The sequence below is a fragment of the Alnus glutinosa genome, chromosome 10 (genome assembly GCF_958979055.1).
Source record: "Alnus glutinosa chromosome 10, dhAlnGlut1.1, whole genome shotgun sequence".
NCBI lineage: Eukaryota > Viridiplantae > Streptophyta > Magnoliopsida > Fagales > Betulaceae > Alnus > Alnus glutinosa.
The window spans coordinates 7,600,504-7,628,067 of record NC_084895.1 but is presented as its reverse complement, the minus strand read 5'-3'; the positions used below and the strand labels follow the sequence as shown (position 1 = coordinate 7,628,067).

Here is a 27,564-nt window from a genome sequence, read left to right as displayed (position 1 = left end):
TGAATAAATTCAAAGGCATCTGTGCTACCTTCAAATTTCAAAAAATTTCTGAAGAGTCTGTGCATCTTAGGCTTTTTCCTTTCTCACTCCATGATAGAGCCAAGGCATGGTTGGATTCAAACATGCCTGGTTCCATCACTTCTTGGGAGAACTTGCTAAACAAATTCTACAACAAATTCTTCCCCATGTCCAAAGTCAATGAGTGTAGGAAGGAGATAAGCTCATTTACTCAAGAAGAAGATGAGAAATTTTCTGAGAATTGGGAGAGATTTCAAGATATGCTGATTAAGTGCCCTCCACATGGATACGAGAAGTGGAGACTCGTACAATTTTTCTATCAAGGATTAACTCAATCCAACCGTAGCATGATCGAGTCAATGAACGGAGGTGGATTTCTGAGTTTGACGGGAGATGAGGCGTATAGGACCTTAGATCAGTTATCCGACAATTCCCAACAGTGGGATTTTTCAAGCTGTCGAGATAAAGCTACTCGCATTCAGAAGAAAGGAGGCATCTACAAGGTTAAGGAGGATATAGAATTAAAAATGAAGATAGATGCCCTTACTAAAAAGGTCGAAGCCCTAGTTGTTAGCAAATCCATGAATGCTGCCAATCCATTCCATGTTGACTGCTGTTTCATCTGTGCTAGTCCCATGCACTTAGCACAGACTTGCCCATCATTGCCTGTTTTTGTCGAGTCACCAATGGAGCAAGTGAACACTTTCAACGACTATAGGAAGCAAGCCAATGGACCTTTCTCCAAATCATACAATCCAGGTTGGGGGAACCACCCTAACTTTTCTTGGAAGCAGAACCAGCCTATGACTCAAGGGGGAGTTCCTCACCAATCCCATACTCAACACCCCCCTGGATTTCATCAGCCGATTCACCATCAAAGTCGTCCCAACCAGCCAACACCGACATACCAAGCCCCTACTCAAGCCCCTGCCTCTTCTTCACAGTCTTCTTTGGAAGACACTCTTAAAGCTTTCATCCAGCTTACAAGCCAATCCATCAATGACGTAAAGAATGCTACCATGGTGAACACCCAAGCTATTGCCAAGATGGAGACCCAGATCAGGGAAATTGCTAGTCACCTGGGGGTGAGAAAAAGGGAAAGCTCCCTAGTCAGCCTGTGCCAAATCCAAAGTTGCAGTTCCATAAGGGAAGTTCATCCAATGCAGTGCATAGGTTGGAGTATGTGCAAGCCGTTGTCACACTGAGGTCAGGGAAACAAGTAGACAACCAAGTGGTTCACCCAGAGGAGAACCCTGCTGCACAAGAAGGACAAGGAAGCAGGAGCGTAGAGAAGAGAGATGCCCAGCCATCTACATTAGCTCCGACCATAGAGACTCCTCCTAGGTCGTTCATACCTAAGGCGCCATTCCCTGATAGACTTCTCGCGCCAAAGAAGGGAGGAAAGTTCGAGGACATTTTGGAGGTGTTCAAACAAGTGCAGATCAACATCCCGTTCTTGGATGCCATCCAGCAAGTGCCGTCTTATGCTAAGTTCTTGAAGGATTTGGTAACTGTAAAGCGGAAAACCAATGTCCCGAAAAAAGTTTGTTTGACCGAGCAAGTCGGCTCAATCCTCCAGTGTAGGCTGCCTATAAAGTATAAGGACCCCGGATGTCCTACTATTTCCTGCACAATAGCCATCAACCACATTGAGAAGGCGCTGCTTGACCTTGGAGCCAGTGTCAATCTCCTACCCTATTCAATTTACCTGCAATTAGGGTTAGGAGAATTGAAGCCCACCTCCATGACACTGCAGTTGGCTGACCGGTCAGTTAAGATACCACGGGGAATAGTGGAGGATGTTTTGATTAAGGTGGACAAGTTTTATTTCCCCATGGACTTTATAGTGCTTGACACCGAGCCGGTACAGAACGTTGGAGTTCAGATACCGGTAATCCTAGGGCGACCATTCTTCGCTACGACTAACGCCTTGATCAACTGTAGGACGGGGGTAATGAAGATCTCCTTCGGCAATATGACAGTGGAGCTGAACATCTTTGACATCAGCAAGAGGCCGAGGGAATTTGATGAGATCGGAAGTGCCTGCTTGATTGAGGAGATCATAGAGGAAGAATCAAGCACCAAAGACCCCCTAGAGGCATGCTTTGCTCAGTTCGGAGAGGATCTGGACTTGGATGAGTTACTTGAGCAAGCAAATGCCCTTTTAGAGTTTGCTCCTCTGGTGAGCAAGGAAGAAGAGGAGGCAACAGTACCTGAGCCTCCTAAGAAGGAACTTAAGCCCCTGCCGGACAATCTTAAGTATAAGTTCCTAGGTCCAGCCGAAACTTTGCCTGTAATCATAGCTTCGGATCTACATGCCTCTCAAGAAGAGAAATTGTTAGACGTGTTGAGAGAGCATAAGGAAGCTATAGGCTAGACCATAGAAGATATTAAGGGAATCAGCCCTTCGGTGGTTATGCACAAGATACATCTGGAGGAAGACACCAAACCATCGAGGGAGCCATAGAGAAGGCTCAACCCGACCATGCAGGAAGTCGTCAGAGGAGAAGTAATCAAGTTGTTGGATGCAGGAGTCATCTACCCAATCTCTGACAGAAAATGGGTGAGCCCCATTCATGTAGTGCCCAAGCGAGCTGGAGTAACGGTCGTGCAGAACAAGGAAGGCGAGTTGGTCCCAACTCGAGTAAAGTCTGGATGGAGAGTCTGCATCGACTACCGCAAGCTGAACACCGCCACCAGGAAAGATCACTTTCCTCTTCCGTTCATTGATCAAATGGTGGAGCAGTTGGCCGGGCACAAGTATTACTGTTTTTTGGATGGTTATTCTGGATATAACCAGGTCCCTGTGGATCATGAAGACCAAGAGAAGACGACCTTCACTTGTCCTTTCGGGACGTTCGCCTACCGACGCATGCCCTTTGGCTTATGCAATGCACCCGCTACTTTTCAGCGGTGCATGATCAGCATCTTTTCTGACATGGTGGAGCATTTCCTGGAGGTATTTATGGATGACTTCTCAGTTTTTGGGACATCTTTTGAGGAGTGTTTGCACCACCTCACGTTAGTCTTGGTGAGGTGTAAAGAGAAGAACCTGGTACTCAATTGGGACAAGTGTCACTTTATGGTACAACAAGGAATTGTGCTCGAGTACGTCATCTCTCGTCGGGGGATTGAGGTAGACAAGGCGAAGGTAGATCTGATATCCAACCTTCCACCCCCACGGACGGTGAAAGATGTTCGTTCTTTTCTGGGCCATGCAGGATTTTATCTGCGATTCATCCAGGACTTCAGCAAAATCGCCCGGCCCTTGTACAAACTGTTGGTGAAGGAGGCCCCTTTCATTTTTGACGAGGACTACAAGAAGGCATTTGGGGCCTTGAAGGCAATTCTGACGTCCACACCCATCATTCGGCCCCCGAGTTGGGGTACACCTTTCGAGATCATGTGTGACGTGTCCGATTACGCCGTTGGAGCTGTGTTGGGGCAGCGCATTGACAAACTTTCCCACGTCATTTATTATGCAAGTTGAACTCTGAACGACGCCCAGCTGAATTATTCGACCACTGAGAAGGAGCTGCTGGCAGTCGTATTTGCTCTGGATAAGTTTCGATCCTACCTACTAGGATCGAAAGTCATCATCTACTCGGATCACGCGGCATTGAAGTATCTTTTCTCCAAAAAGGATGCTAAATCTCGCCTCATCCGGTGGATTTTGCTCTTACAAGAGTTTGACATTGAGATTCGGGACAAGAAGGGTTCCGAAAACGTGGTGGCTGATCATCTCTCGAGGATTACCGTGGACTTCACGGAAGAAGCCATCTCCATCTCTGAGACCTTCCCTGATGAGTAGTTGATGCATATTGCTCATGCTCACTCACCATGGTTTGCTGACATAGTGAACTATCTTGTCACCGGTCAAATGCATTTGCATTGGGGGCGGCAAGATAACTCCAAATTCATGTCCGTGGTGAAGAATTTTTTCTGGGACAATCCTTACTTGTTCAAGTATTGTCCCGATCAGATCATTAGGAGATGCATTCCCGAGCCTGACCAATCCAGTGTCATCTCCTTCTGTCATGATCAAGCCTATGGAGGCCACTTCAGTGCAAAGAAGACCGCTGCAAAGATTTTGCAGTGTGGTTTTTACTGACCTACCATCTTTCAAGACACTCACACTTATTGTGTTTCATGCGAGCGCTGTCAGAAGCTAGGGAGTATTTCACGCCGAAATATGATGCCCCTTAACCCCATTCTTATTGTCGAGATCTTCGATGTGTGGGGCATCGATTTCATGGGACCTTTTCCACTTTCCTTTGGCTATCTGTACATTCTGGTTGTAGTGGACTACGTGTCCAAATGGGTGGAGGTGGTTGCCTGCAAGACCAATGACCACAGAGTTGTGGTTCAATTTTTAAAAGGCACTATATTTGCTCGTTTTGGTACTCCTCGAGCAATTATTAGTGATGGTAGAAAGCATTTCTGCAACCGGGTCTTCGAGCAGCTAATGATTAAATATTGCATCACGCACAAGGTTGCCACTCCCTATCACCCTCAGACGAGTGGACAAGTGGACGTTTCAAACAGAGAAATCAAGAGGATTTTAGAGAAGACGGTGAACCCGTCAAGGAAAGATTAGTCTCTCCGGTTGAACGATGCATTATGGGCGTACCGGACAGCTTTCAAGACACCGATTGGCATGTCACCTTACCGTATCGTGTACGGGAAAGCATGCCACCTGCCTGTGGAGTTGGAGCACAGAGCCTACTGGGCCATTAAGCAGCTGAATTTCGATCTCACAAAGGCTAGCTCACAGAGGAAGCTCAAACTCAATGAATTGGAAGAGCTGAGGAACGATGCTTATGATTGTGCTAGGATGTACAAAGCACGGATGAAGAAGGTTCACGACCAGAACATATTGAGGCGATTCTTTGAGCCCGGTCTGAAAGTCCTTCTTGACAATTCACGTTTGCATTTGTTTCCAGGGAAGCTCCGATCTCGATGGACAGGCCCTTTCATAGTGCGATCAGTGTTTTCTTATGGGGCTATTGAGATTGAGGATCCAAAAAATAGCAGCACGTTACGGTGAACTGGCAACGACTGAAGCCATTTTTGGAGTTACAGAGCTTAGAGGTTGAGACGACCCTTTTAGAGGATCCGAGTTACTCGGAGTGATTGTCGTCAGGATGGAAAGTCTAGCTGAAGACTGAAAACTTAGCGCTTGTGGGAGGAAACCCTCATCATTTTTCCTTATCATTTGATTTTATTTCTTGTGTTTTAGTTGTGCTTTACAGGACAGTGTTTGCCGTTCAAGTTTGGGGGAGCGCCTCTCTTGCAGTGTGCCCAGCTTGCATCACCATTTCGGTATTGTATCTCTAGCCACATTGGGGACAATGTGTCATTCTAGTTTGGGGGTGGGGTAGACATTTCTGTCTATTTTCATTTTATGTTTGCTTTGTTAATACTTGTTAATATATATATATATATATATATCTTATTGTTAGTTGAGCATGGTTACATCTTACTATGGTTTGCATCTCATTGGTTTGTTTAACATGTTGAATTTTGCATATCATTAAAATCTGAGATCTTTTGACTCATCTTTGGATTAGAGAGACTTGACATGTTTAATTTTTTTATCACAAGCACATTAGCATTGTTTCTGTGGGGTATGACTCATCTTTGGATTAGAGAGACTTGACATGTTTAAATTGTTTATCATAAGCACATTAGCATTGTTTCTGTGGGGTATGAGATTTGAATTAAAAATAATGTATCTTGAGATTTGTAAGATGACTTGTTGATGAAACCTTGGCTTATTGTTATATATATATATATATATATAAAATCTGCTTAGAATAATATCACCAATTTGACTTCTCATTGAGTAACCGGGCCCCTTGCCTCATTAAGCATTGGGTGTTCACGTAAAAAGATGAGAATTTCAGCTTGGATGTTTGTTTGGCTAGTTTGACTTCGTAACCTTTTTGACTTAAGTAATTAAGCCCTTAGGGATGTTTTTACATCTAGTGCCCTAAAACCATCTGGTTTGGGAGTCACTGGCCCAACACTTGTTACATAGGTCAATTAGAAAGCTTAATGAAGTCAAGCATTGCACAGCCGACACAAAAATAATAAATAAACAATGATAAACGTAAGATAAGCCTTGGTTATTTGATGGAAGTCCTGTGAATTTTTGGATATATGTGCTTTGAGGAAAATCAAAACCCCATGACTCTATGTTATTCACACCTTACACTTTTGAACATGTGTTGTCTCAATTTTTCATCTATGAGTTGATCGTTTTTTGATAACATGATAATATGATATTCATTTTGTTAAATATACTCATGATGTGTGAACCATGTGTTTGAATGATGATTTTTGCTCAATTGATAATTCAGTACTTCAATGTTTGTGGGTATCATTTCTGGCAAACCCTCACGAGACTTCACTCGTCCACTAGGGAGTCCTAGGGGTTTAAAAGGCTTGTTGCATATGTAAATGCAATCGTTTCTCCCATGAAAGAGGATTTATGTTTCATGCTTTGATTTTGTTTTCCATTTTGTTTTTGCTAAGGGACTAGCAAAATGTAAGTTTGGGGGTATTTGATGAGTGCCAAATATTGTGTATTTGGACCCCTTGATTTACATTAGTTAGACCTTTAGCCTTGTTATTTTCTGATGTTTTGGTTAGTTTTTGTGTTTTTATGTTTTGTAGGTCAATAAGTGAGGAATGGCAAAATTCATGTGGAATTGCTTGGAAAATTCGGAAGTTCTGAAGAACTCGATCGATCGAACTTAAATTCGATCGATCAAATTTTGCCTGAAGTCGATCGATCGAAATTTTCCAGAACTTACTTTTGCAGAAGCGCGCCAGAACACCCAATCAGGAGCTTCTCCATGACAAAAAGCAGTTCTCCCTCTGATTTTCGCAGCAGAACACGCTGGTTTCGTGACCTTGGTTGTCTCTCGCAAGAAAGAAACCCTAGAGGGGGTTATAGGAGTCATTTTACATGGGTTTCTAGCCCTAATTTCCTTCTATAAAAGCCATAGCCATGCCTCCCTGTTGGAGAGTTCAGAGAACAGTAGCTAGGTTTAATTTCGTTCATTTCATAGTGTATTTCAGTAGCTTTTGTTCTTAGACACTTTCTCTTTGTAAAGCTTTTCCTTTACTTCCATGTTTGTTCTTCATTTTCTTGTGGTGTCCATAGTCATGGAAGGCTACTCACACTCTTGTTATACTACTTGCACATTTGATGATATATCATATTTGTTGTTCAAGTTCCATTCATTTAAATGCTTTATTTTTTGCAATGAATGTGGTTGTTAGTAGATATAGGACATTTAATGTGTTTCAATCGATGGATACATTGTTTTATCGATTTGAATGATGATATTCATTGTGACTTGTTCATTGAATGGATACATTGGATGATTTGATTTCAAATGGGTACTCTTTGTGATTTATCTTTGAGTTGGATTCATTTAATGGTTCTAGAGTTTATGGTTAAGACACTTGAATAACATCCAAAGCTTAATGTTCTTTGGGTGTTCAAGTAGAAACCAAGAGTGTGAGTTGTTGGATTTGGTTTGGTAGATTCCTTAGCCTTAGTTCCTTTTAATTTGCATATTTCATTTCATCTCGTTTATTTAGTCTTTTGTTCTTGAATTAATCCTCAAACCTTTGGAACTAGGTTAAAATGAGGTTGATTAAACAAGACACCAATATTTGACCATTTCCCTGTGGATTCGACCTCGCACTTGCACACACTATATTGCAAACGATTCGTGCGCTTGCGAGTACTCATTAAAACACACATCATGCTGGATCTGTCCAGGTGATATTGTGATTGAGTTTGATGGAAGCCTGTTGAAAGCATCAAGGAGGTATTTGTTGTTTTGTTTAGTTTTCTGTTTTTGCTACTTTGTTGTTGCGGTATTGGGTGTTTCTGTTGTAAAGGTTTTGGTGTTTTGTGTTGTCTACTGCTTTGTTGTTGCAGTAATGTGATAGAATATTTTTGTCTCCTGATTGTGATTCATCTAGCCATGGTTGCAGCAGACCATATTCATTCATTAAAATATATATATATATATATATATATATATATATATATATATATATATATATATATATATTCTTTCTTTTTGTTTTCTTTACGCTGTGAATTGTGTTTGAGAAATCAGATGTTATAATTCAGTCTCTTATAAACAGGGCATGACTGTTGAAGAAAGGTTAAGCCTTAATTAAGCCTTAAAGCTCTCCATCCCAAAGCTCTTCAACGGACTTGTAGGGTCCACGAGCCGAAACAAGTTCCTCCTTGAGCATCATCCGGTGCTGCTTGATTTGACTGATCTTGTTACGGTCATCCTCTGATAGTTCCCAGTCAAAGATCTGCAGGTTCTCCTTCAACCTCTCCTTGTTGTAGCTCTTCACCACAAGAGTCCCCCCTTGCTCATAAATCCATCTAAGACAAACCTACGTACCAACAACCCACAGTATCATCAACTTACTTCAACATATTGAAGCATATATATATATTCACACACACAGCTACATGCATGTATTAATGTATTAAATCACCAATTATCCCTAAAACATACGTTTATAAGAAGAAATAAATTTAATTATTTAATTTATGCTCTAATAGTACTCAACCCCTTAAACTCTCCCTTAAAGGTAAAGCCCAAAAAGTGAAATATTTAATAGAGATTGAGAGTGAAATGACGAAGACATGGTTCGAATTCAGGACCTCTCTTTTGATATTATGTTAAATCTACAGTTATTCTAAAAGCTTAAACTTATATGATGCACAGTTGAAGTAAAAAATAATTCCATAATGTTAGAATATAAATAAAATAATTAAATTAACCATTTCCTATTAGCTTAAGTTTCTGAGATATGTGGTGATTTAACATGATATCAGAGCCAAAGATCTTAAGATTCCAACATTGTCTCTGTTATTGATCTCTCATTTCAATTAAAGTTTAGTTAAATATAATTTAGCCCCCTCAACTAACAGCTATTTTTTATAAAACACAATAAACTAAAAAGTGTCATGATTTTCTCTAATATGTGTGTGTATATATATTTAATTTCTTTTTTTCCCAAAGCATTGAAAGCTTGGTACGTTTTTGCAATCTTTTCAATTTGATGAAATATTGAATAGAACCTGAGCAACAGTCTTTCCCCGAGCTTTTGCAATCTCCTGGAGTACTTCATTCTCCATAACATGGTTGGTGCCCCAACTACTCCCTTTTGCACCCAAAGGAGAGAAAGCAGTGACAACAATTCTATTTGCCTTGCAAAATTCTATTAGTTTCGTCTGTTGCCAAACTGGGCTCATCTCCACCTACACAAATCACCATCGATCTTTAATTTACAGTATTAATATATATTGTTTGTGAATAAAAGCTGAAGCTGGTGCAATGGACTCACTTGGTTCACTGAAGGAGGAATAGTGGCAGAGGAGAGCAAGTTCTGAAGCTTCTTGCAAGAGAAGTTGCTGACTCCAATGGACTTGGCAAGGCCAAGCCTCTGGCACTCCTCCATGGCTGCCCACACAGACTTGAAATCCATTGGCATCAGGTCCTCTTTATCAAAAGACCATCCCCCCTTTCCAGGCGTCGCACTGATTGGCCAGTGGATCAAATACAGGTCTATGTATTCCAACTGAAGATTCCTGCACAAATTGGTCATCTCCAACATTATTTGCTTTAATTTCTATTTAATTAGTTGATTTTCCATATATCACCGTTAATTGTTCCCAAGAAATTAAAATATTCAACCATAAATTCTAACACCGAGCAGAACTAAGAATATTTTGACATTATATAGTTAATGATAGCAGCAAAAAAAAAAGAAAAGAGAATAATAAAAAGAGAAGAGAAATATCTTGATTGTTCCAAATAAGCAAACAAAGAAATAACTCTAAAAAACTTATAATTAATTGATACTTAAAAACTTTATAATTTCATTGATCAGTATCTATCCCTAGCTTGTATAGGAAAAAAAAAAAAAAAAATCTAAACAAATCCTAATTAGAAAGGAAAAACATAATCCCTAATGAAAAAAGAAAACAAAATCCTTATTAAAAAGAAAAGCTAAAACATACATGCATAATTGAAAGAAAAAAAAAAAACCTAATCCTAATGAAAAAGAAAAACTAAAACATAGATGCATAATAAAATAACACTAATGCCCGTTTTCTCCTGCATTAAATTTCCCCAACAATTTAATCTATGACCATGGCCAAGTATAATTTTGCAATTGCCTCTTGGAAATTGCATACACATGTCAAATTGAACTGACTGTAATCATGTTTCCAAATTATTTGCACCATATTTTTTATAACCACGGTTAATTAAACGAGTGAATATTTCAATCAAAATTTGCTAATATTGCAATCAAATGTTTAAATTCTCTCAACTTTAATTCTGTGCTTTACTTGAGAAGAAAGAGTCAGACTAACCGAAGTGATTTCTGTAGAGCTGGAAGAACAAGATGAGGATGAGCATCATTACACCAGAGCTTGGAAGTAACGAAAAGGTCGTCCCGAGAGGTGACAAGGCCGACAGTGAGTGCTTGGGCAATAGCTTCTCCCAAAGCCTGCTCTGACCCATATACCGAAGCCGTGTCGAAGTGCCTGTAACCTACCTTGATTGCCTCCAGGGCCGCCGATGTGAGGGTGGCGCCGTCGTTGGAATCTGCGGCGGTGCCAAAGCCAATCACCGGCATGGCCTTGTGGGTGGAGGAGGAGCTCAGCACCACCTGTGGGATTTTACTCGCCGTATTTGTTGCAGTACCATCCATTTTGTGTGGTAATCGAATATCGTGAACACCTCCAAATGTTGGATGTTGGCTTGAAAATGGAGGGTGCTTTATATTCCATTCCCTAGTGGGTCCGGGCTTCTATTATCATTTGTCTTTGACGTGAGGGGTGACGTCATTTTTATCACGACACATCGGGAGCCAACAACCTTTCAAAGTTGTTTCCCACTTCACGTTTAAGTTTATTTTTAGAGTAATATTTTTTCATAACTCTTAAATAATTTTAACAACATTTTTTTAAAAAAATCAACTATTAAATATTTAAGGTTCACATGTAGAAAAAACAAATTTAATGGTTGATCATAAAAAATAAAAAATAAAAAAAGTTGTTAGAGTAGTACAAAAGTTGTGTAAGAGTTGTGCAAGAAACATCACTCTTACTTTTATATATAGACTCTCTAATATTTAGATCAATGGATAAATTTTGAGGCTTTAGATAATAAGTTTAAGTGAAATAATTTTTTTAATATTTAAATATTAATTCAATTAAATTTATTTTAATATTTATATTATATTTATTTTATTTAATATGTCAATTAGAGCATTTTCTTCTATTTGAAAAATGTATTTTAAATCTTTTTTATTTTATTTTATAATTTATTAGATATAGAATGACTTATCACTTAATTTAAAGACATGAAATAAGATGATTTAAAGAAAAATAAAGAGAAAAATGAAAATAAGTTATATAAAGATTTATTTGTAATAGAACATAATGCGGAAAAAATTGTTGGACATTAAAGATTCACCGGGAGTATAATTCTATCTATTAAGCACAACGGAAGCAATGAGAATTTATGCACTTTGAAGACTTTTCATATTTTTCTAAATATTCAATTCAAATAAACGTTGGAGAAAAAATTATGTACGTCGAACTAATTTCATGATTGTAAAAGTGAAGCTTTTAAAAAGAGTACATAAGTGGAACTTTCCAAGAATTTATTGATTTTTTTGAAACTTTCAATTTGTAATTACTTTTACCATGATTGAGTGCCTTAATTAGAGTCTTAAAATTTATTTTGGAAATAACATTTATTGTACAATTATTAAGTGGGGGCTTAAATTAAAGAGTATTTTATTAACTTTTTACCATATTAGAGCCTTATGCTGGCAACCATCATTGTTTCTTAGATGATAGCAATCTCGCAGTGGATTCCGTTCTTATTGAGGCCTTTGTTGTTGTTGATCGGCAAGGAAGCGGATTAATTACACATTCTTTATCATCTTGTCTACCTCTAAACGTAAGGCGACACACTCTTCCGTGTCATGGGCATGATCATTGTGAAATTCGCAATATCGATTCTAAGACCTCCTGTTGGCAGGAGTTAACATTTTTGGTGGCCAAATTAACCCCAGGTCTTCTCAGATTTCCATGCGAATCTAAGCCATATTAGAATTCAACTGATTGTAAACCGATTCTCCCTGAGACGCCATCATTCTTAGGGGAGCTACTACCTCCATCTTCTTTGCGACTTTATATGAGATTTTTCTCCCTTCTTCTCGGTTGTCTTTTTGTTTTCCTTGGGACTTTATCTCGAGAATCTGCCTGAATTCTCGCAATGCTTTCATTGTCTCCGCCGCATTGATAAACTCTTCTATCTTATCCATGAGTTCTAAAAGTGAGGCGGGAGTTCTTCAAGCTAAATCTCCTATTAATGGTCCTCCGGTTAGGAACCCATTTTAAGAGAGCAGCAAAGACTAAATCTTGCTTAGGATCATCAATGATCAACTTTTCATGGCTGAATCGAATGATATAATCCCTGAGAGATTCAGTTTGTCTTTATTTCACGATGAAAAGATAAGTTGAAGGCTTCTTACGTTTGTGACCTGCGATGAATTGTGATAGGACTCCTTTCTCGAGATTGTTAAAGTTACTTATGGAATTTTGGGGGAGGGGGGGGCAACCTCCCAAACCAATCGTGGGCATTGTCTTTGAGTGTGAGGGGGAAAGCCCGGCATGCTATTTTGTCAGGGGTTCCATGGAAACTCAAATCTGCTCGATATGTCTTGAGATGCTCTTTTGGATCACTATTGCCATCGAATAGCAGCATATGAGGGACTTTGAGCTTCTTTCCGAGAGGGAAGTTTGTGATACGTTCTGTTAGGGAAAATATTGGCCTCCTCGGTAGTCAGGCCCAGCCTGAGCACAAGGCCCATTGGGTCCGCCCGACCGGGCCAAAGCGGTTCAGGAGAAATTAATCTATCCAAGCCCGCCAAGATCATTAAGGCCCAACCTATTCAACCGACCCGACTATCCAACCGAGTGCCAATTGACACCAACGCACGCGTGGATCTCGGGATTACCCGGGATCTAGGGGACGTTGGGTGCGAAGCAAAACTAGATCGTGCTCTCGGAGCTTCGCCAATGACGTCACCCACAAAGAATCGTGCGCCTGGGATAAGCGGTCGTGGACCCAAAATACCCGTGCACCCTAAGCCACGTCTTCCTCAACTACCGATCCCCGTACAAACTAGGAGCTATCTTAACTGCTTCTCAATCTCTATAAATACTAGAGTCTCTTCAGATATTAAGGTACATTCTATGCTTCTAAAAATTATTCTGCTCATAGTCAAACTATCCTCTGACTAAAGCATCGGAGCGGGAACGTCGGAGCACCCCCCCGACGCAGTGTTTGTTCTTGTTTGCAGATTTGAGAAGGAGTACTCTGACGAATTACTGATCGACACGTCACCTACCGGAATCTGTCTCAACAGATTGGAGTCGTCTATAGGAACGACTTGTGTCGTTTTTCTACTAAAAATCAGCTATGGTGAACATTAGATCAGAAGCGAATAGAGTGCTCCGGGATGACTGAAATGCCCAGGAGGAAGGAAACTCCAACGATCCCCAACTTACTCGTCTAAATGAAAGAATGGAACAGATGGCCAAAAGTATTGAGGATTTGGCTACTATGAATGCCATCCTCCAGGCTCGGGTCCCGGAACTTCACCGGACAGCCACAAATCCAGAAAACCGAGAGGCCTGCGATAGTCACATCGGAGAGCGTCGAGAGGAAGAAAGACACGAAGGCAGCCGAGTTGAGGGGTCCGGAGAGCGAAATGATCGTGAGGAAGAAATCCCTGGAAATCTGCCCCCTCCTCAAACCGAGGCCGAAAGGGCGGTGCAAGGCATGATTGCCCAGTTAGAACAGAGATGCAACGTTCTAACCGTAGCTATCCAACGAAACGACAAGGGAAAAGCTTCACTAGTCGAAAATCTTTTACAAAAAACTACCTCTCCATTCATCGAGGATGTGGCCAACATTCGCCTTCCCGAGAAGTTCAAAATCCTCGAGATCCCGTTCTATACAGGACTTGAAGATCCCGTGGAGCATCTAGATAATTTCCGTGCCCACATGGACCTCCACTGAACACCCGAGATGGTGGCCTGTAGAGCCTTCCCTCTTACCCTCTCGAGCAATGCCCGCGATTGGTTCAGGAAACTCTCGCCAAACTCCATTCGTCACTTCGACGACCTCGGAAGGATATTCCTAACGCAGTTCATGGCCGGGAGGGTCAGGAGGAAGCTGTCCAGATCCTTGATGTCATTACATCAAGGACCCGAGGAGTCTCTCAAAGAAATTTTCATGGGATTCAACCAGGCGAGGCTCGAAGCTGAGACAGCAACTGATGACTTCATATACAGAGCCCTCTTTCAGGGAATCCGAAAAGATGAGACTCTTATGGCTGATATAGCCCGAAAGCCCCCTCAGAATCTTGATGGCTTCATGAATAAAGCAGAGAAGTACATCAACCAGAAGGAAACGCTCCGAGCCCTACTGGGATCCGAGTAGACTCGCCCATCCACCTCCGAGCAAAAAAAGAAGAAAAAGGATCCTCGGAAAGAAGAGCGTAAGCGTGTTCCAGAAGAAGATGAGGACAGGCCAAAGTGAGACCGGGAGTCGCTCAGAGGTCATAACTGGACTCCCCTCAATGCTCCCATCATGGATGTTCTCTTGGAGATAAAGCGAGACCTTATGTACCAAAAGCCCAGGCCAATACTTGTAAACCCAAATTCACCATATGCAGACCAGTATTGTGCTTTCCATGATGCCACCGGGCATCGCACCGAAGCTTGTATTTCCTTGAGAATCTTGATAGAACGTTTCATAGAGAATGGAAAGCTTGTCCAATTCCTCGCGAATCAAAGAATCCTACCGAACCCAGGGCACGGTAACCGCCCTCAGGAAAATTACAATCGGTTCCACCAGAATCAAAACAATCCCCAGAATGACTGAGGAAAAGATTAGGAAAGGGGTAGGGAACCAGAACGCAGGCCAGATCCTCAGGTCGCACGAGAAAGAAGCAAGAGCCGAGCCCAACCAGCACCACAGGAAAACCTTCCGGAGATTCAGACGATTTCGGGGGGTTTCGGAGGAGGAGGAGAGTCTAGCTCGGCCTAGAAGGCATATGCAAGGCAGATAAGGGATTTCGAGGTATACTCAGTACAGAAACCTCCAAAGTTTGGGAAACGGGACGTCCAGGTGATCAAGTTCTCGGACGATGATTATGCAGGGGTATCTCTCCCACATACTGACGCTTTGGTATTAAGCTTAGCCATTGCCAACCACAAGATTCACCGCATCCTAATCGACACGGGAAGCTCGGTTGACATCCTCTATAGGTCAACCTTTGAGCTCATAAAGATCGATCAAAGAAAAGTGATCCCAGCTAGGCATTTGCTAGTGGGATTCACAGGAGAACAGGTGCTCCTGCTTGGGTCAATCGAGCTCCCGGTCATGGCAGGAGCATACCCGAGGCAAAGGACTATAATGGTCCGGTTCCTAATAATAGATCGACCTTCGGCTTATAATGCCATCCTCAGAAGAACGGCACTCAATGATCTCCAAGCTGTAACCTCAACCCCCCACCTGAGTATGAAATTCCCCACCGAAGAAGGGGTCGGTGTTGAAAAGGGAAATCAACGGATGGCCCAAGAATGCTACAACACAAGCTTGTAAAAGCTCCCTGAGGCTATGGGACTTGGAGAGAAGACCAAAGACGATGGAAAGTAGCAATCACAGTTGGGGGAGCTGGTCGAGGAATTGGAAGACTTCGAGCTCGGTAACTCGAAGAAGAAGATTCGGGTAGGCTCGCAGCTTTCCCCTGAAATAAAGGAAGCCTTGGTAGCATTCCTGAGGCGAAATGAAGATGTTTTCGCATGGAGCCACGAGGACATGCTAGGAATACCCCCATCCGTGATAGTCCACAAGCTAATGGTTGACTCGAGCCATCGACCTATCAAACAGCGAAGAACTTTCGCGCCGAAACAAAATCAGGCCGTAGCCGAGGAGGTGCACAAGCTCCTACAGGCCGGGTTTATCCGAGAAGTAGATTACCTAGAGTGGCTAGGCAACGTGGTTTTAGTCAGAAAAACCACCGGGAAGTGGAGAATGTGTGTCGATTTCACCGATCTCAACAGAGCATGTCCCAAGGACAGTTTCCCATTGCCTCAGATCGATCTCCTAGTAGACTCTACGTCTGGGCATGAACTCCTAACGTTCATGGACACCTTCTCAGGGTACAACCAGATTCACATGGATGAAGCCAATCAAGAGAAAACATCCTTCATTACCGACCGAGGTTTGTATTGCTACAAGATGATGTTGTTCAGTCTAAAAAATGCTGGGGCCACGTACCAGAGGCTCGTCAACAAAATGTTCCGAGATCAGATCAGACGGAACGTAAAAGTTTATGTTGACGACATGCTCGTCAAGAGCATTCGAGCCGCTGGCCACATAGCAGATCTGAGGGAGACCTTCGAGACGCTGAGGAGACACAAGATGAAGCTCAATCCAGTCAAGTGCGCTTTCGGCGTCTCCTCCGGGCAGTTCTTGGGGTTTATGGTCTCCCATAGAGGAATTGAGGCAAATCCCAAGAAGGTTAGTGCAGGCCTAGGAATGCAATCTCCTCATACCGCCAAGCAACTACAGCAGCTGACCGGGAGAATAGCGGCCTTAAACCGATTCATCTCCTGATCCACAGACAAATGTCTCCCGTTTTTTAAAATTTTGAAAAAAGCATTCGAATGGAATAGCGAGTGCGAGGAAGCTTTCGGGAAGTTAAAAGAATACCTGACCAATCCACCACTCTTGAGCCGACCGGACGAAGGGGAAATACTCTATCTCTACCTAGCAGTATCTTCCTCAGCAGTCAGCACAACTTTGGTCCGAGGAGACTCAAGTATCCAAAAACCGGTGTATTTTACTAATAAAGCACTCCATGGAGCAGAGGAGAGATGCCCCCGGATTGAAAAATTGGCCTTCACCTTAATTATCTCAGCACGGAGACTAAGGCCATACTTTCAAGCACATGCCATACGAGTGTTGACTGAATATCCAATGAAGAATATATTGCAAAAACTAGACCTTCCTGGCAGGTTGGTGAACTGGTCAGTAGAGCTGGGACAATTCAAAATAGAATTTCATCCTCAAACTGCCATCAAAGGTCAGGTCCTAGCTGACTTTCTGTTGGAATTCAGTAATACACCCGAGAGAGAAGAACTGCCCAAGAAAGAGACTTGGGTAGCTCATGTAGACGGTTCATCAGCTAATCGAAAAAGCGGAGTCGGTGTCACTCTTGCAAGCCCGGATGGAGAAAAATTCCAATATGCAATCAAATTGGACTTCGTTACCACCAACAATGAAGCGGAATACGAGGCCGTGTTGGCCGGACTCTCTATAGCCCAGGAGATGGGAGTGCAAAACATAGAAATCAGGAGCGATTCTCAGGTGGTAGTAAGCCATGTGCAGGGACTAGCCGTGGCTCAAGTTGAAAAAATGATCCAATATCTTAACAAGGTACAAGCATATCAGTCTAACTTTGACAGGACCGCTATGACAAAAATTCCTCGGGAGGAATATGTCCAGGCTGATGCCCTCTCCAAAATGGGCTCGGGTACTGGGCCCGATGTCAAAACATCTACTTATGAGGTGGTGGTGCAGACCGAACCATCAATTACCCCGAAGTTAGACATGATGGAAATCAAAGAAAAATCGACCGGTCCCGAGTGGGCCACTGATGTTGTTCAGTACCTCCGAGACGGATCTTTACCCGAGGACAAGCTGCTGTCTCGTAAGGTCAAAATGTACTCAACCCAATACGTACTTATTGGAGGAGTACTCTACCGAAGAGGTTATACCGAGCCACTTCTCAAGTGTCTCACAAACTCGAAGGTGGAGTATGTGCTCAAGGAAATACACGAAGGGGTCTGCGGGAACCATTAGGGCTCACGGATGCTGGCACACAAAGCAGTGAGAGACGGGTATTACTGGCCAACAATGAACAAGGACTCGGTCAGGCTGATTCAACAATGTGACAAGTGTCAAAGGTTTGCTCGGGTAATGGACCCCCCCGAAAAACTTAGTTCGATCACTTCACCCTGGCCATTCGCGAAATGGGGTGTTGACATAGTCGGAACCATGCCACCGGGAAAGGGAAAGGGAAGGTGGAAATTCCTTCTTGTCGCTGTAGACTATTTCACCAAGTGTGCCGAAGCTGAGGCATTCGCTACTATCAACATCGACAACATGATAAAATTTCTTTGGAGCTCGGTCATATGCCAATTCTGCATCCCACATGCCTTTGTAACTGACAACGGAAAGCAGTTTGACTGCGGACCATTTCGTAAATGGTGCGCCAAACGTCAGATTCAAAATTATTATTCCACTCCGATTCACCCATCGGCAAATGGGCAAGTGGAAGCCATGAACAAAACACTCCTCAAAACACTGAAGAAGAAGCTCGGCAGGAAGAAGGGAGCTTGGGCCGAGTATGTCCCCGAGGTACTTTGGGCCTACCGTACCATGACACGTACTCCCACTGGTGCTATTCCGTTCTCTTTAACATATGGTTCTGAGTTGGTCATCCCTGCTGAAGTCGGATCACCAAGCTTCCGGGTATCATACTAATATCCAGGACTCAATGATGAAGGAATCAAGCTCAATCTGGACTTGTTACAAGAAAGAAGAGATGAAGCACAGGTCACATGGGCAGCCTACCAGGACCGAACAGGTCACATGGGCAGCCTCCCAGGACCGAGCCTCCCGTTACTTCAACAAAACAGTGAACCCACGGAGGTTCCAACTCGGAGATTGGGTCTTGAGGAAAGTAAGCCTAATTACTAAAGATCCAACTGAAGGAAAACTCGGACGGCAATATGAAGGCCCCTACAAAGTAATACGATGTCACGACAAATGGGCATATCATCTGATCGATACAACTGGCAGGGAACTATTGAGAGCATGGAATGACGAGCATTTGAAGAAGTACTTTATGTGAATCACATGTAACCAATTATGCTTTCAGTAAATTCAATCCCTTCGGAATTTGTACAGCTCAAATTTTATCCAGCTTATTTCTCAGATCAAATCAAACAGGCTCAAATCAAAGTGTTGTCTCCCTCGGTTTGAAACACAACCGACTCGGAACACACACACCGGTCATGTTCCTCTGTAATGACTCAAACAAATTCCCAAATTTGTCTAAGTCATTGGGGGGTGACTCGGTTCATATCAAACCAGATCAAACCAGCTCAAATCAAATCAAATCAAACCGAATCAAATTAAAATGTTGTGTTATTCGGTTTGAAACATAACTGACTTGGCACACACACACCGATCATGTTCCTCGGTAATGACTCAAACAAATTCCCAAATTTGTCTAAGTCATTGGGGGATGACTCGGTTCAAATCAAACCGGATCAAATCAAAGTGTTGTCTCCCTCGGTTTGAAACTCAACTGGCTCGGTTCACGTTCCTCGGTAATGACTCAGACAAATCCGAAATTTGTCTAAGTCAAAAGGGGGGTGACTCGGTTCAAATCAAACCAGCTCAAATCAAATCAAATCAAAACGGCTCAAATTAAAATGTTGCGTTCTTCAGTTTGAAACATAACCGACTTGGCACACACACACCGGTCATGTTCCTCGGTAATGACTCAAACAAATTCCCAAATTTGTCTAAGTCATTGGGGGTGACTCGGTTCAAATCAAACCAGATCAAATCAAAGTGTTGTCTCCCTCGGTTTTAAACACAACCAGCTCGGAACACACGCCAGTCATGTTTCTCGGTAATGACCCAGACAAATTTTCAAAAGGGGGTGACTCGGTTCAAATCAAACTAGATCAAACTAGCTCAAATCAAATCAAATCAAATCAAACAGGCTCGAATTAAAATGTTGTGTTCTTCGGTTTGAATCATAACTGACTTGGCACACACACACCGGACATATGCCTCGGTAATGACTCAGACAAATCTGAAATTTGTCCAAGTCATTGGGGGGTAACTCGGTAGTACAAGCAAAACTGTAACACATTCAATTTAAATAGTAATTTTAATTACATAGTAGTAATTCTGGTTAAATGCCAACTCGGTTGTAAAACTTAAAATTTCAGTTGAAAATGCAACCGGGTAAAAAAAAAAAAATTTACAAAGCCGGGAAGAACTCCACTCCCAAAGTTTGGAGCTCGTTGGTGGCAGTCTCCGGCATCCCAATGATCCCAACGAGGTCGAGAGTTACGGTCTCCGGGTCAAACTCAAAAACTTCCGGATGAAGAATTATTGTCCTCAAGCTCTCAAACCCCCAGTTTGATCCCCGACCCTAGCTGATGCCTCAGAGCCAAAGGACCAGAGCTAGTTGCTTCTCCAATCGCTTGGACTTAGATTTGTAATGATGGCTTTTCTTCCGAAGCTTCTTCAATCGAACTTGAGCCTCTTTCTGCCTCTCAGTAAAAGCTTGTTTCTCTACTACCAAAGAGTCCTTTTCCATTTGGAATTCAGTCACCTGGGCTGTCAAAGTCGGTTTGGCATCGTTAGCCTCGGTCAAATTAATGAGCACCCAATCGAGGGTCTTCTCGCTTTCAAGCACCCGGACTGTTCAACTGGAGTAGGACCCAAAGGCTCCCTCGTAATTGGTGTTTCCTCAGTGACAAAGTCAGGAGGGAAGCGGTCCACCGGGATCTCTTGTGTAACTGAAACAATTGGCAATACAAAGCGTGGGTGACCGAAGAGGAGTTCGGCTTCACTTGCGCGAGAAAGCGCATAAAGTTCAGGATCCGAGGCGAAGCGGGCCCTCTTCGGTGATTCTTGCAGTTTCTCTTTTCCTTTGCGCTTGGCGGACTTTCAAACCTCCTTCTCAGGTTCTTCGGGTTCATCTTCAATGTGATCACATCAAGGACGGATGGTTGGGCAATCTCGGTCACTATAGTCCCGGGCGAAGTAGCCGGAATCTCCTTCCCGATCTCGGCGACCTTTGAGTGAACGGCCGAGGCGGGGGCAGTGGGAGACTCCTTTTCGGAAGCCTCAGCCGATTCCTTCCCGAGTTCAGTCATTGTGGCAGGAGCGACTGAAGCAGTAGTGGAAATTTCCTTCTTGGGGACCTCTGCTAGCTCGTTCCCAAGTTCGGTAACTTTGGTAGGAGCGGCCATTGTAGAAACGACAACTGGTCTACCCTCGGGTATAACCACCCTTTTCTATATGGTTGCCGATTTGTTGACCCTATTTGGTTTGGAAGAATCTGTTGTTGGCTTTGTACTCTTCTTTGGCCCGATAGCAGTCCCCAAAGACTTAGCCCGGGGGGTGGCAGCAATCTTGGTCCCGGATCTCTTCGGTACCGCTTTCCCTTTACGGTCATACCAGACCTTGTTAGTAGGGATCTTGTACTTGAGAATCTTTCTCATATTCTCTTCGGTGACGATATTATCATAGTCGATCTTTGAGGCGTTCCCCGGTGTCTGGGAGAACGTCAACATAGTTGCAACCCTCCTCCTGCCGGTTGCACCCAAAGCTGGAGCCTCCCTCAAATCGACGTGGACAGGTCTCCATTCTCGGGGTATCCTTTGGTTGTCTGGCAAAGGGGCGACCGACTCCCATTCACCCGAGACCCGAAAAAATTCAGATCTCCACCCCGATTGTTAGAGTAGTTTGGAGAAAGATAGATGAAGATCGGGTTTTGTTGTGCAAATATCTACCTAAATAAATAGATAAATATTTGTACGTTTTACTTGCAAGTGCACAAGATCAAAACGATAGTATAGTAGGCAAATACGAGATCATTCTCACGAGGATTGGTAAATTATGCTTAAAAAGAATTCCTTAATAATTGAGACGAGTGAAAAGCAATAAAAATATTAATCAGATCAAATAAGAAAATAGATAAAAATATTGAAGAAATATAATATGAAATAAGGTAGGGCTTCGATATCCACCGCTAATCATACTCAATTAAGATTCACAATGCCAATGCTACCATCATAACTTGATACTTAATGCTTACCAGCCACAAGGGAATGGTATCTTGTCCTAAAGCTATTGATTTCCCTGAGCAACGAGTTAGGCATGGTATCTACTCTAACTCTTTTCTTCATTGAAGGATTTAGCATGGTATCTACTAAGTTTTTCTTCAAGAAAGCATAAATTTATGGAAATCGGTAAACACACTCAGATTGGAACATGGTGTCTATTCCAGTTGTCTTTATGTTGATTAATCTAAGAACCTGTGATGGGGTTCTTTTGTTACTTTATTATGCCCAGGACTCGGTCATCCAAATTGACATAAATAAAAAATCTATACCACATGCATATGATGATCAAGCATAAACATGAGAGGAATTCAAGAAAATAGGAAATAATCAAGTTAAGCATCAATATATGAATTGTAGCAAAGGCACCAATTGAAAACCTTAACGAGACATAATTAGGGCTTCAATGGAGCCCTAACTAAAGTATTATTTACAACTAATATAAACTAAAATTATATACATACAGAAAATAAATAAATAAAATAAAAACTAGGAAGAACCTCCTTCTTGATGGAACCTTTGATTCTTCCTCAAAGCTTGTTTGTCTTTTCTTCAAAGGCTAGAGGCCTATTTATAGGGATTAGAGAAGCTCTAGAAGCTCTAGAATTCCTATTAAAATTCTATGTAGGTCTTCTAGTCCAAATAGAGTAATTACAAGTCTTTTCCTTTTCTGAAATTTCTATCCAAGTAGGAAAAGGATTCCAAAATTCATACAGATTTGCGGTCTTTTATTGAGGAACTATTTTGGCATGGTAAACGTCCGAATTAGGAAAAACCTATTTCTCACATATTTGTTTAATTTTCTCTTAGCTTTCTAAGGCCACAAAATTTGTTGCAATATGATATTTGAGCCAAAATTTATGATTAAATTACTGAGACATGCTCATTCTGGATTCTTTCCGAAAATAACGAATTTTTGCCAACTTCTCTTTCCTTAAATTCAAAATTGATTGGAATTGAATCTATCCAAAAGTGAGTTTGCTGACTTCATTATAATCTTGGAATTTGATGGATTTCTTCCAAAACCTGTAAAATACAAGAAAACACAAAAACAACACAAAATATCAAACTATAACAAAACTAAGAGCTTAACATATGTAAATTAAGAGGCTTGAATGTGTAACATTCAGCACTTATCAGGTTTGTCCTGACGGTGAACTCAACGACCCCTTCCATTTTATATGTAATCTTGTACACATTAAAGAACTCTGGAATTGTCATTCGAGCCTCAAGCACCGTGCGCCAGAGAATGAAGGACGCAAAGAGGTATCTCCACGCGTTGGGTGCTATATGGCTCGGTGAGACGCCAAGATATAAGACCAGTTCCCCAGCAATGTCGGGAAAGGGGAACTGAACCCGGCTAGCAGCATCCGTTCGTAAAGAACGATGTCTCCACCTCTAGTCACCCTACTAACCAGATTCTGGAAGTGTAGTAGAACTGAGGGAGGAATATTGTAGTTGTTCCGCAGACGATGCTCATCCCCAACTGAAACTTTCACAACCCCTCGGTGATCAAGAGGCATGAGAGTTCGAGGAGCTACTTCTCCGGCAACCGGCTCCTCGTCTAGATCGGCTGCGTCCTCGTTCTCTAAGAAGGCCTCCTCTCCTTCAAGCTCCGAGATGACATCCCCTTCAAATTCTTCCACATTTGACATTTTTTTTGAGATTTTGAGATTTGAGGGGAGAAAGTTTAGAGGTTCGAAAGAAAGAGGAGAATCCAAAATAAAATAAAATAAAATAAAGGCATAAATGCGGAAGAAGGGATATTTATAGGGGGTGTGACCCGGATTTGCTGGTTTCCGATAACCGGAAGCCGAAAGGCCACGCCCGATTTTTATCCTTCCGAACCGGCAGCGGAAGAGTCTCCGGTCACATACCTAACAAGCCATCCTATCCCTTGAAAGCCGAACTGTCGTCATGTCGCATTAAATGCGCCTGTCACCTATGTCAGCAAATCCCAGAACCCGAGATCCTAGAAATAAAAGCTCAAAATTAGAATTTGAAAATGGGCGGGATTCTTTCAAAAAGTGCGGGATTTTTCAAAAGTAATGTTCGGGGGCTCTCGGATCAGTGCTCCTCGGGTGAAGCGACGCCTAACGAATTGAGACCTTCCAGGTATGCCACCGAGTCGTTTTTGAATTCAGTAAAGTGAGGGCCCATCGACCGTTCTCGACAACATGTCCACAACCCAATTCGAAATCCAAAGCCTGATGAGATCGGTTGATTGTAACTTAATTCACTTACGCATAAAATTTGCATATTAGAATTGTGGGTAACTGTTAGGGAAAATATTGGCCTCTTCGGTAGTCAGGCCCAGCTCGAGCACAAGGCCCATTGGGTCCACTCGACCAGGCCAAAGCGGTTCAGGAGAAATTAATCTATCCAAGCCCGCCAAGATCATCAGGGCCAAACCTGTTCAACCGACCCGACTATCCGACCCGGGTACGAATTGACTCCTATGCCCGCGTGGATCTCGGGATTACCCGGGATCTAGGGGACGTTGGGTGCGAAGCAAAACTAGATCGTGTGCCCGGAGCTTCGCTAATGACGTCACTCATAAAGGATCGTGTCCCCGAGATAAGCGGTCGTGGACCCGAAATACCCGTGCGCCTGAAGCCACGTCTTCCTCAACTACCGATCCCCGTACAAACCGGGAGCAATCATAACTGCTTCTCAATCTCTATAAATACTAGAGTCTCTTCAGATATTAAGGTACATTTTATGCTTCTAAAAATTATTTTGCTCATATTCAAACTATCCTCTGACTTAGGCAACAGAGCGGGAACGTCGGAGCACCCCCCCGACGCAGTGTTTGTTCTTGTTTGCAGATTTGAGAAGAAGGAGTACTCTGACGAATTACTGATCGACACGTCACCTACCGGAATCTATCTCAACACGCTCGGTGAAAGAAAGGATGGTGTTTCAGAATAAATCTTCTACAACTGATCACTTTCCCGGTATTTTATATTTCGCTTCTAGATCTTTCACTTTGTTAGTCAGGGCTCTATCGGGATCATGCTGCCTATCTTGAGAATTGCCGTGATGGGAGCCACATTCCTTTTACCGATGTATCACAGGTAATTTAAATCGTGGTATGTTAAGATGTGGATCTTGGAGATCGTTGGCTAATGGATTTGCTGTGTTATATTATAGCATATGAGCTTTCCTTTAATTGTTGGACTGGCCCAATACCTAACAAGATGTATCACTCTTAATAAAAATATATATATAAATATGTTAAAATTTAAAAATAAAATAAAATAAAATAAAAAATATTAAGAAAGAAAAAAGAAAAGGGAAAGGGAAAGGGAATTTTTGTAAAGTTTTCGTAAAATATAATTCAGCTTGGAAGCTAAGCAATCGAGGGATCTCCCTTTGAAGTGTGTAATGTAAAGGAGCTACCTCAACACGTACGATTCTAAGGAATGTTGCATGAGTAATGATACATATCATCTCTTTGTCCTCCTTTTGTCCCCCAAAATTGATGTGGCTCTTAAAATCACCATTGAATTTATGATAGATCATTATTGAATTTTGATCCAATGGTGATTTTAAGAGCCACATTAATTTTGGGAGGACAAAGGGATGATATGTAGCATTACTCATTTAAATGCTTAAAACTCAGATACCAATAGAGTATTTAACAATTTTTTTTTAATATAATTTTATAGAACTAGTTTGTCAATATTTTTTTTTTCAGGGTCAATAGCGGCGAGGTGGTCGCCGCTATTGACTACTTATCAGCGGCGACATTTCAATGTGGCCGCTGATAATGTATTTATCAGCTGATACTAAAACAGCAGGCGTGTTGTAAAATTAATGAAAATAACAAGACAAGATAAAGAGATTGTAAATATGAAACTAGTTCTTCAGGAACTATGTATGATTCTTCTCTATAATTGTGTGTTTTACAAAGTATCCAATACTCCCTTTTATAGACATAGAATCATAGTGGGAGGTTAAGGAATAGGAAAGGATAGGACATGAATTAAAAGGCTACATCAATGTATTACATGAATGTTATGGAATTCTAAAAGATGACATGAATGTGTAGAATTCCAATAAATGAAACTAAATGGTCATCCACCAAATGCATGAATGCATTCATAACACTCCCCCTTGGATGACCATACACTAAGAATATGCCTCATTAAAACCTTGCCAAGGAAAACCCAGTGGGAAAAACCTGTGGCGAAGGAAAAAGAGTACATTATTCTTGTGTGTCGTCATATGCTTTAGGATTGCCTCATTAAAACCTTGCAAAGGAAAACCCAGTGGGAAAAACCTTAGCGAAGGAAAAAGAGTACAATCAGTATAATCATTTTACTCCCCCTCATTAGGATGAAGAGCTTCAATTGGTTATGACGAAAGATCCTTGAGTCTGCACATTCCAATGTTATTCACCAACTTCTTAAATGTTGCAGTTGGTAATGTTTTGGTAAATAAATCTGCTAAATTGTCACTTGATCGTATCTGCTTCACATCAATATCACCACTCTTCTGGAGCTCATGTGTATAAAAGAATTTTGGTGAAATATGTTTTGTTCTATCACCTTTAATGTATCCTCCTCTGATCTGTGTGATACAAGCAGCATTATCTTCATATAATATTGTCGGGCTATCTTTGATTGTGGATAAACCACACTTTTCTCGAATGTGTTGAATTACTGATCTTAGCCATATGCATTCCCGACTTGCTTCATGAATTGCTATAATTTCTGAGTGATTTGAAGAAGTAGCAACAAGTGTTTGCTTGACAGATCTCCATGAAATAGCAGTACTTCCACATGTAAATAGATATCCTGTTTGAGATCTACCTTTATGCGGATCAGAAAGAAAACCCGCATCTGCATATCCAACTAACTGTGAATTTGAACCTTTTGGATAAAATAATCCCATGTCAGTTGTTCCACGAAGATAGCGTAGAACATGTTTAACCCCATTCCAATGCCTTCGAGTTGGTGCAGAACTGTATCTTGCTAGTAAATTAACTGAAAATGCTATATCAGGTCGTGTGCAATTTGCAAGATACATGAGTGCGCCAATTGCACTAAGATATGGTACTTCAGGACCAAGAATTTATTCGTCATCTTCTCGAGGACGAAAAGGGTCCTTTTTCACATCAAGTGAATGAACAACCATTGGAGTGCTCAAAGGATGAGCTTTCTCCATGTAAAAGTGCTTCAGGACCTTTTCTGTGTATGTTGATTGATGAATAAGAATTCCATTTTGAAAATGTTCAATCTGTAAGCCAAGACAAAATTTTTGTCTTCCCAAGATCTTTCATCTCAAACTCATTTTTTAGATAAGTGACAGTTTTTGTGAGCTCTTCTGGAGTCCCGACAAGATTTAAATCATCTACATAAACTGCAATGATAGCAAATCCAGATTCTGATTTCTTAATGAAAACGCATGGACAAATTGGATTATTCTCAAATCCTTCTTTCAATAGATATTCA

General features: G+C 41.9%; 1 protein-coding gene across 1 annotated transcript; it reads right to left on the bottom strand.

Moving 5' to 3' along the window:
• Window positions 1-8,204: 8,204 nt before the first annotated feature.
• Window positions 8,205-10,846, bottom strand: LOC133880022 (non-functional NADPH-dependent codeinone reductase 2-like). Its single transcript, XM_062318879.1, has 4 exons — window positions 10,448-10,846; window positions 9,415-9,658; window positions 9,149-9,328; window positions 8,205-8,454 (listed from the first exon to the last, which is right to left on the bottom strand). The coding sequence occupies exons 1-4, from the start codon at window positions 10,786-10,788 to the stop codon at window positions 8,230-8,232; spliced, it is 990 nt and encodes a 329-aa protein (XP_062174863.1). The 5' UTR covers window positions 10,789-10,846; the 3' UTR covers window positions 8,205-8,229.
• Window positions 10,847-27,564: the final 16,718 nt, after the last annotated feature.